The sequence below is a fragment of the Ipomoea triloba genome, chromosome 11 (genome assembly GCF_003576645.1).
Source record: "Ipomoea triloba cultivar NCNSP0323 chromosome 11, ASM357664v1".
Taxonomy (NCBI): domain Eukaryota; kingdom Viridiplantae; phylum Streptophyta; class Magnoliopsida; order Solanales; family Convolvulaceae; genus Ipomoea; species Ipomoea triloba.
In genome coordinates, this window is record NC_044926.1 from 16,125,810 (window position 1) to 16,136,697 (window position 10,888).

The 10,888-nt window shown below is 38.9% G+C and overlaps 1 protein-coding gene and 1 long non-coding RNA gene across 2 annotated transcripts; both read left to right on the top strand.

The window, feature by feature from the left end:
- The first annotated feature begins 348 nt into the window (after positions 1-348).
- LOC115995990 (uncharacterized G-patch domain protein DDB_G0278987-like) lies at positions 349-3,026 on the top strand. The gene is made up of 3 exons (XM_031235133.1): positions 349-910; positions 1,323-1,876; positions 2,742-3,026. Exons 1-3 carry the CDS (start codon positions 349-351, stop codon positions 3,024-3,026), a joined length of 1,401 nt encoding a protein of 466 aa, XP_031090993.1.
- Positions 3,027-4,053: 1,027 nt separating this feature from the next.
- LOC115997031 lies at positions 4,054-10,503 on the top strand. The gene is made up of 2 exons (XR_004093680.1): positions 4,054-4,249; positions 9,770-10,503. It is a non-coding gene; the product is annotated as an uncharacterized LOC115997031 (long non-coding RNA).
- The last annotated feature ends 385 nt before the right edge of the window (positions 10,504-10,888 follow it).

Here is a 10,888-nt window from a genome sequence, read left to right on the forward strand (position 1 = left end):
ACCACTATAAAAATCTCTCTATCTCTCTCCTTTATTATTTTTACGTACTGCATTGCATGCCACTCTCAAACCTAACTTTTTCGTAGATAAATTTACTGTGCAAAGTAAACTTAAAATCTGCTATAACCTTTTATCCATTGCGTTATTATCTTTGATCTCGAGAAAAGTTTTAAAATCCCTGTGAGTCTATTCAACCCCACCTCTTCTAAACTCACACCTCTACCACCGGGACCAACAAGTGGTATCAGAGCAGTTACCTTGAACGGTGAACACTCTGTGTATACTGCCTGGTGATCCTCCTTAAAAATATTTACTCAAAAATCTTTCATACTTTGCACTATGTCAAAAATGGAACATCATAGGCATTTCCTCATGTTTAACCTAGATAAGTTTGATGATTGCAAAGTGCGAATGCAGGCTCACTTGTCTGCCATTCATGATGAGATGTGGGATGTGATTACTGACGGACCCATAAAGATCCTACAGGTGAACACCAACCGAGTCGCTGATGATCCAACGTCACCAGCAATGATACCTAACGAAAAGTCCTTGCTGACAACCGAGGAAAGAACTCGTGTGAACCTTGATAACATTGCCAAAAACATACTCTACAAGGCTCTAGATGAGTCGTTATTCCCTCGGGTGAGAAAATGCAAATCAGCTAAAGACATTTGGGACACACTGATGCAAATAGGTGAAGGAGACGAGCAAGAGAAGGAAAACAAGTTGACTATTGCTATGAAAAGATTCGAAGATTTCAAACTTGGCACGGAGGAATCCATAACTGACATGGAAGCTCGATTCATGAAGTTACTAATGGATATTAGTGACCTCGATGAGGAGAAGCTCTCACAAAAAGGAGATAAACCTAAAGATTCTCCGAAGACTACCGAAGAGTTGGGAGATGAAAGTTGTTGCTATGCGTGACCACTGAGACCTCAAAACAACGAGCACTACTCAGATCTTCAGTGATCTAAAGGCTTATGAATTCGAGAAGGAAGCATTGAATGAACAAGAACTTGAAACAAGAAATATAGCCTTGGTTGCGAATCAACAACCCTAATCATCAACCATAAGGTCGAATTTTAACCCTTCTTCTGAGTTATTCACTGATGATCAATTTGCTTTGTTTATGAGAAAGTTCAAGAGGTTCATGAGAAAGAATCAGTCTCATGACAATTCGGACAAGTCAAGAAGATCAAAGCATAGAAGTAGTGACAAGACGGGTGGATCCAGAACACGTGAAAATGACGAAGTACAGATGCTGTGTTATAACTGCTGAAAGTCTAGACACTTCAAAGCTGAGTGTCCTTATCCCATAGTCACAAAGCATCAAGAGGAGTACGACAACTACAGGGAGAGTTCGGGAAGCTACAACAATCCAAAGAATACATCAAATGATGCAAATGATCAACCGAGCAATTACTCCGAAAACAATCCGAAGGGTGACAGACGAAGAAAGGCTCTAGCTGTGGAAGAGAAACCAGAAGAGAAGACTGACGAACCATGCGCATCAAGTTCCAGCTCAGAAAGTGACAATTCGGAAGAGGATTCGGATGAAGAATTATGCCTTATGGCAGAAGAAGAAGAGGTAACTTCTCAAAACTACTCATCTAATTGCAGTTCCGAATCCAATTATCATGAAAGTTCTAGGGAAGCATTCGAAAGAATGGTGAAGGACTTTGATGATGTTAGATACACACATTTCAAACTTAAGGAAGAGAATGCTCAGCTATTGGCAGAAAGACAAGATCTCGAGGACTTAAGGTCCAAAAATGTTGAGATGCTTGAATCTATAAGCCAGCTTGAGAAGCAAATTCATCTACTTAAGGAACAATGTAAAGCAAAAGAGAATAGAGGGCAAAATTTACGTGCGGTAATTGTGACATTTAGTAATTCATCCAGGATAATGGATCGAATGGTAGATGATCAAAGACCATCAGGGAGTAGAACCGGGCTTGGTTATAACTCCAGCTCTCATTCACATGTCGTCTTAACATGACCAACAGACCCTTATACTAGTGGAGGTTTAAACTCTGTTTTTGTTTAAGGACAAACCAAAAATCTTGAGCCAGTGATTAATGCTGAGATTGGAAAAGAACCACAATCAACAAGCCAGTCTAATGATTCGGTTGAAACACGAATTGTGGAACCTACGAAAGGAAGTTCCTTACACGGTAACCCGAGGAGTCGTTAGAGACCTCGGTACAGACTTCGCATGCAAAACCATCATAGTTTTATTGCAAATGGTCAACCTAAAAGGAACAACCAATCAAGAGGGAAATTCCAATGCAAAAAGAGGCAACACTATTTGCAGAGGCAACGCAAGGGTAGACCTCAGGGTAGGCCGAGTCCTTACCCGAATAGTGCCAAGAACTTCAAAAGGTTCTCTAGCAAGCATAAGGGTGGAGATGGTAGACTGTATCCCAGTGATGAAGACTGGTTCATGGACTATGAGCCTATGACATGAGCAAAGTTTCTGCTCACACATAGACATAAGCAGACCTCATACACCTGGATAAACACGAATAAACAAACACCATCTCTTCAGAAGGTTTATTCACCCAAGTCTCCTCAGGCCTATTATGCTATTCCATATTATTACCGTGTGTTTAATGGGTACCGTGGACCAAGGATGAACCTCACAAGTTCTAGGTATGCATGGATGCCTAAGCTTACCACTATCCCTCAAGGACCCAAGAAGGTATGGGTACCTAAAACTACCTAATCTTTGGATATAGGGAAACAGGACCATATGGTATGTAGATAGTGGATGCTCGAGACACATGACTAGTGACAAGTCAGAATTGAGCAATTTCAAAGCGAAGAATGGTCCTAAGGTTATCTTTGGTGGGAACTCAAGTGGGCGAACCATAGGCACTGGAGATATTACGAAGAATGGTCTGACTATTCAACAAGTATCATATGTTGAAGGATTAAAATTCAACCTGTTAAGCACAAGCCAATTCTGCGACAAAGGATATAAAGTGGAATTCTCAAAAGATCTCTGTCAAGTCATCTCATAAAAGAATCATGAAGTTGTGCTAACTGCGAGACGGAGAAAGAATATGTATGTAGTAAAGCCGAACACTTGCTTAATTGCCAAAAGCAAAAGAGATCTAAGTTGGGAATGGCACCACAAACTTAACCATCTCAATTTTAAGGCCATCAACAAGCTTGCAAGAAAAGAGTTAGTCGAAGGATTACCCAATGTAACTTATGACAAGGACAAGGGTTGTGAAGCCTGTCAAAAGGGGAAACAAATCAAGTCTTCGTTCAAAACAAAAATCCTCAATACCAATTCAAGACCCTTGAGTTTACTTCATATGGATCTATCCGCACCTGTTGATCCTGTAAGCTTAAGTGGAAGAAAATATACTCTTGTGGTAGTAGATGACTACACAAGATATACATGGACATCCTTCCTAAGGAAGAAGAATGTAACACCCCGGCCCGGCTATACCGTACATCCGGAGTAGTTACCGCCACACCTAGACCGAACCCAATCAAATCCAGATAGAGTTCACCCTAGGTGCACAGGCTAAAAAAAAAAGAAACTGTTTCACACACTCTCAACTTGACATAATCTTTATATGTATATATGTATATTGCAGCGGAAATAAGAGAAGGTAGCTAAGGTAACTACGAGTATATATACAAAGATTGACCCTTCAGGTCCGAAACATGAAAGTTCAAGTGGTTCATAACTTGCTAGCCAAACTAAGGCTACAAAAGGTATGCACACAAAAAGGAGTAATGAGATTTGGGAAGAAGGGGAAACTGAGTCCAAGGTACATTGGACCGTATGAAGTACTAGAAGGAATTGGGGAAAATCCACCAAAAGCATCTTTAAGACAATATTAACTACTTTGGAGGTAAGGAGTTCCCTTAAGTTGGACTAGATTGCTCAAATTTGAACAATTGATGGTTGATTGTGACTTGGTGAAATTTAGTAAAAATGTTTAGTATAAGTTGCCTGTATATGGTGTATATAAGGTGTATGTATAAATTGCTATTCGTAAAGGTTGCAGGTAGGATAGGGTTTTGATGTAATCAAGTTTTACAAAACCTTTATTTAGTTTTGGATAACCCATGGATATCCTTACTTAGCCGTCGTGCTAATTGCACTTCAATGTGTTTCTGTTAACAGATGTTATCTAGTGTGATGAGGATTACACGGGGTTCTTGATAGGCGAAGACCCCTACGTTCCTGGCTACTCTCCTGATCCTCCGGCTCATCCCTCTCCGAGTATTGTAAATATTTATATATATATATATATATATATCTTGTATGTTATTTCAAAATGAGTGACTGTGTGTGTTGAGTAAGTTTCTTTTAGCCTGTGCACCTGAAGCGGGGTCTGTCAAGGGGATGATAGAACTTGTTTTGGGTGTGGCGGTAACACCTTGGGTTGTACGGCAAGCCAGACTCCTCAGGATGTACGGTAAGCCGGCCCGAGGAGTGTTACAAAGAATGAAACTGAAAAGGTTTTACCTGACTTGCTCCGAAGACTTCAAACATAAAAGGATTTAAACATTATTAAAATCCGATCTAATTAGGGAACCGAATTTGTGAACAAGGTGATTCAGGATTTCTGTGGACAATATTGGATTCTACATCAACTATCTGCAGCAAGAACTCCCTAGCAAAATGGTGTTGCTGAAAGAAGGAACAGAACTCTTAAGGAAGCAGCAAGATCTATGATTACTTTTTCAGGTTTGCCTAAGCGTTTTTGGGCCGAAGCAATCAACACAGCTTGTTATACCCAAAATAGATCTCTCATTCACAAAATTCATGGAGTTACTCCTTATGAACTATGGAAAGGCAAGAAACCTGTTGTGAGATGTTTCCATAAATGCTTTATTCATAACAATGGAAAGAATCATCTTAAAGATTTTGATGAACGTGCTGATGAAGGATTATTTATGGGTTACTCAGATAAGAGCAAAGCATTCCGAGTTCTAAACAAGCGAACCATGGTAATAGAAGAATCTATTCATGTGGTCTTTGATGAGATATCTATAAATGATATGGTGAATTCTGAAAAGACACAAGTTGAGGAGAACACGAAGGATGGAGAAATTGAGGAATTATCCGAAGACACAGAATCTGAAGAAGATGATTACTCAATCCTTCCAAATCATCTACCGAATACTTCTCCACCAGCCGAAGTATTGCAGGATATAGTCACTGAACCAAATCAACCTGAAGCACAACATGGTGAGATCAATCATGATGACTCTACAATAGATGAGAGAGCACCACCGACTACTTTTCAACCAGACCTAAGGTGGCTGAGGAATCACCCTCAAGATCAAATTATTGGAGATATCCATGATGGGGTACGAACTCGTGCATCCATTCGGGAACGCATGATGGCATGCTTCATATCTCAAATAGAACCGAAAACTATAGACGAAGCATTGAATGACTTGGATTAGGACATAGCCATGCAAGATGAACTACATCAATTATAGAGAAACAATGTATGGGAGCTAGTTCCACGACCAACTCATCAAAATCTCATTGGAACGAAATGGGTCTTCAGAAACAAGATGAATGAGCAAGGAGTCATTGTTAGGAACAAGGCTGGACTGGTGGAAAAAGGCTATTGTCAAGAAGAAGGAATTGATTTTGACGAAACCTTCGCTCCAGTGGCTAGACTTGAAGCAATTAGAATAGTTCTAGCTTATGCCGCGTACAAGAACTTCAAGGTATTTCAAATGTATGTCAAGAGTGCTTTTCTAAATGGACTCTTGGAAGAAGAAGTATATGTTGAGCAACCACCGGGTTTTATTTCAGAAATTGGAACAGACAAAGTCTACAAGCTCAACAAGGTTCTGTATGGTTTAAAACAAGCACCAAGGGCTTGGTATGATACTTTGTCATGCTTTCTTATAAGTTGTGGGTTCACGAAGGGACAAGTGGACAAAACCCTATTCAGAATCAAGGATGGAGATCACATTTTATTGGTACAAATTTATGTGGACGATATCATCTTTGGGAGTATTGATTCAGATCTCTGTGAGAAATTCTCTAAACTCATGCAAGGAAAATTTGAGATGAGCATGATGGGAGAATTAAATTACTTTCTTGGCCTACAGGTTAAACAAGAACGTGAAGGCATTTTTATTAATCAAGCCAAATATACTAAGAACCTCATCAAGAAGTTTGGAGTTGATGGGAAGTCCTCGGTCAAAATTCCTATGAACACTTCGTTAAGAATGGATATTGACAACAAAGGAAAGGAGGTAGACCAGACGAAGTATAGAGGGATTATCGGCTCATTGTTATATTTGACTACAAGTAGACCGGATATATCTTTTGCAGTAGGCGTATGTGCCCGCTTTCAAGCTAATCCTAAGGAGAGTCATTTAAGTGCTGCTAAAAAGATACTAAGGCATCTCAAAGGAGTGGGACTTTGGTATCCAAAGAGTGCAGTCTTCGACCTTGTTGGCTATTCGAATGCGGATTTTGCTGGTTGTAAAATTGATCGAAAAAGTACATCAGGGACATGCCAGTTCTTAGGGGGAAGGCTTGTCTCATGGTTCAGCAAAAAGCAAAATTCTATTGCTACGAGCACTGCTGAAGCCGAATACATAGCCGTAGGAAGCTGTTGTGCGCAAATACTGTGGATGGTGCAACGACTAAAGGACTATGGAGTCTCAGCTAGAGAAGTGAGTATTCAATGTGATAATACAAGTGCTATTGCCATTACTCAAAATCCTGTGCTTCACTCGAGGACTAAACACATTGACATCAAATATCACTTTATCCGAGATCATGTCGAGAAAAGGGATATTAAGCTTGAATACGTGAATACTGAAGACCAACTTGCCGATATTCTCACTAAACCACTCGCCGAGGCGAGATTCTCTGCATTACGTCATGAGCTCGGCATGATAGAAATGAACTAGCAAGCAAACAAGCGAATACTTACGAAACTGAAGAGATGTTTCATTTATGGCGTGAAGCATTAAAAGCAACCATAAAATTCAGAGATCACGGATTCACATTAAAGATAAGATCAAGCGTTTTGGATGTTAGCACCTTGAATGGTCTTTTCAGATTCAAAACCAGCCAATCAAAATGGACCTAACCTCCCTATAAATAGATCACGACTAAGAAAGGAAGAAGTACCCACCAAATCGGGGAGTCTCTAAAAGCAGTGGAGAATTAGGACCAAAGGTGAGAGAAAACTAAAAGCCTCTCCGGGGCATGACAACAAGACTCTCGAACCACTTCCTAACTTCTCTACATGTTAGAGATTACTTGAGACTTAGCAGCAACATAACCATAAATCTATTCAAAACCTTCAACTGAAAACTTAGAAACTCATGATATTTTGCAAACTGGGAAATTTTATATTTCAAACTGCGATATATTACAAAGCAAACTGAACCTCCTTTTATAGGGATCAAGGATGGTTCTCGAAATACAATACAGCTGTTTACAATTATTACAATACATGTGGCCGACAAAGTGTGATGGCCTTCTTGACATAAAGTAAAGCTACCTTTTAATAAAGTTGTCTAATAATTCATACAACACGCCAAACTGATAAGATAACGCTGACATGACCCTGTTAGGACGGGGATCTTATCTTTGAAGATAAGATTTTTTGTTGCAGATGAGATTTGCTTTGCTGGGGCTTTGCTGGAGAGATAAGATCAAATCTTATCCTTCACTCATGAATCTCTTTCCTTTCCAGTTTTGTGGGTTCCAATCTGGTTGCTTTGTCTTCATGACCATCCATTCTCCATGAAATTGAAGATCCATTACGGAGTCTTCGTCTGATGCTGTGTCGCTTTCTGTGGAGTAGCCAGAGTAGCTGGGGTAACCCATGTAGTTAACCCATTCTTGCCTATCCATACCAGATTGCCTTCTCTTCGTCCTCCAAACATCTTTGTTCCACTGGCTCTTGTGTTCTGGCCTTTTCTTTTGAGACTTTTGAGCATAAGCTTTCTCAATCCTTTCAACTTCTTCAAGCACTGAATCTATATCATCAAAGTTCCAAGGGTCTTGTGACCAGATATCTTCCTTCTGGGTCTGGTGTAGCTCATAGTAGTACTGGTTTTTTGCTGACTTGATCCTTTCATGGTAGATCTCATCATCTTGTCTCACATCTGGCTGAATCCCTTCTCTGGGCCAAATTTCTTTTGGAATGACCTTGTTCTGGGCGAAAATGTACCTCTGAAATTCTGGATAGTCTTCTTCTCGGACTATGATAGATTCCATGTGCTGCTCATAAATCTTCATAAATGGTTCTGCATGTCCTTCTAAAAATCTGGATACCCATGCTGTGACTTCCCTATGCAGATGAACTGTGAAGAATTTTGGACCATCTTGGCATAACTTCTTCCAGTATTTTAACGGATAAAACCAAGTTAAGCATTTTATTAAATCTTTCTCAACAGAAAGATCTAACTCTTTTCTTAAGCTAGGCCTGTGGAACTCCATTAAAATATGATATTCATGGCATAAATACCAAAATATCCAATTTAACTCTTCTGGCCAATCTTGAACTTGAGCAATAAAGATTTGAGCAAATGGATATTTAGGGTGAATACCATATGGTTGTAGCATATGACCTCCATAGTATCTGAACAATCTGACTTCCCAATCTGTTCTTCTTTCTTCAAGGNAGTATCTGAACAATCTGACTTCCCAATCTGTTCTTCTTTCTTCAAGGTATTCATGGCTCCATGGGAACTGGTTGACATCAATGTCTGGTGGAAAATCTGCATTTGATGAAGTGCTCTGGCTGGAACTTCCTTCATTGAACATATTGACTTCACAGAGCTTGGACTAGAACTGGAGTTGAGGAACTTGCTGTGGTCTGGATAAAAAGTCTGCAACCACATTCTTCTTTCCTGGAATATGGCGAACATCATAGTTGTATCTAGAAAACCATTGTTGCCATCTTAGAGCTTGAGCTTGTGGAATTTCTTTCCTCTTGAACTGCAACATTTTTGGAAAAGCTGACATGTCTAACTCAATAAGAAACTTATAACCGATCAAATGAAAATTAAATTTTTTAATTCCATTTTCACGGCTAAAATCTCTTTATAAGTGGAGTGGTAATGAATTTTCACGGCTAAAATCTCTTTATAAGTGGAGTGGTAATGAAGTTCTGCGGCTAAAATCTCTTTATAAGTGGAGTGGTAATGAAGTTCTGCAGCTAAAATCTCTTTATAAGTGGAGTGGTAATGAAGTTCTGCATCTTTGAATCTACCACTGGAGTAGCCGCAAACAAGCCTTTTTCCTTTGACTTCCTATAGGAGTATTGCTCCCCAATAGTAATCACTGGCATCTGTTTGTAGAATTCTGAGTCCTTCACCTGCTGGAATGTGCAATGGTGGTAATTCCTTGGTGTGCTCCTTCATCCATCGGATTGCCTTGGTTTGTTCTATGCTCCATTTTGGTGGTGACTTCTTCAACATCTTGGTGAGAGTGCTAACATGAGGGACTATGTTGGGAACAAAATCTCGGATATAATTAATTATACCAAGAAATTTGATAAGTGCATATTTGATCATATTTAATCCCCATATTTAAGCTTATTTGTCCACTAGATTGTATAAATTGTGTTCAGTATAACCTTGATTTTCTTCACTTTGATTAATGTTTGCAACTATCATCTTATTTGGAATAAAGTAAAGAAAATTAGGCCGTATTGCATTTAATGGGATGATTTAGAGAAATCCTAAGTTTAATTTGTAATTTTCATCTTTAATAAGCCATCCTAATGTGTTCAATTGCTAGTAGGAGATATCAGGGAAATCATGAAGACAAGGAGGATCATGAAGGGACAAGAACAAAAATGAGAAGATGGATGATGATGAATTAAAGTGAAGGACAAAAGCAAAGAAGATTTGGTCCATTTTCATCATTAAAGATCAGGCAATAATGGAATCAAAGAGTGATATTTTGAATGGTGATTGATCATATGGATAAACCAAAGCAAAAGTGGAACAAGTGTCTAAAATCTGAAATTTCCGCACAAGTTGTCCACTGTTCGGTATTTTTACCATATCTCAGCATAGGAATATCCAAATTGAGTGATCTTTGCACCGTTGGAAAGAAGACTTCAAGGGCTACAACTTTACCAGAAATACAAAATTCATAATTCTGAACGGAGAATGGAGAAAAACAGCCCGGAAGATGAAGCTGCGTGCAGTGATGTCATTGCTTGCGAAATTTTCCATCTTCTTTCTCATTATGATATGTGAGGTCATGGCATATGTAATTCCCCATTTCCAAATTCAGATGGAATGTGAGGTCATTGCATATGTAATTGTCCATCTTTGCTCCCTTTTGATGCCTATATAAAGCCTTGTAACTCTCAAACTTCAACACACCATTCCTCACCAATTCCTTCTATCTCCTCTCATTCTAGCTTTCATATCTTAGTTTTAGTGTTGTGTTTTTCTTCAAGCAAGAGTGTAGGAGGAAACTCCAAGAGTTTGGTCTTCAATCCATAAGTTTTCTTGTTCCCTTTATCTCTTTACAATTTATTTACCATGCTTATGAATTTAAATATTGTTAGTTTGTTGTATTCCATTATGAATTGTGAGTAGTTGCATTAAGGACTTGAATTAGGGTAGGATTATCTTTATTGATGCTAAGTTCATGAATATTTCATAAAGGGGAAGGCTTTAATTCAAGAGTTTATTGAAGTATGCATAGATTTAATTGAAATCTTGTTAGTAAATGGTACGTAACATTTGTTAACTTGCCTTTGGATGATTTCACTTTATAATGGAAGTTATATGTTGAAATCAAGCTACTCTTTGCATGCACCCAATTTAATTTACGAAAGTAAAGAACATTGTGGTTTTAAATTGCTTATGTCCTCTAAGAACTAGGAATTGATATGTCACGGAA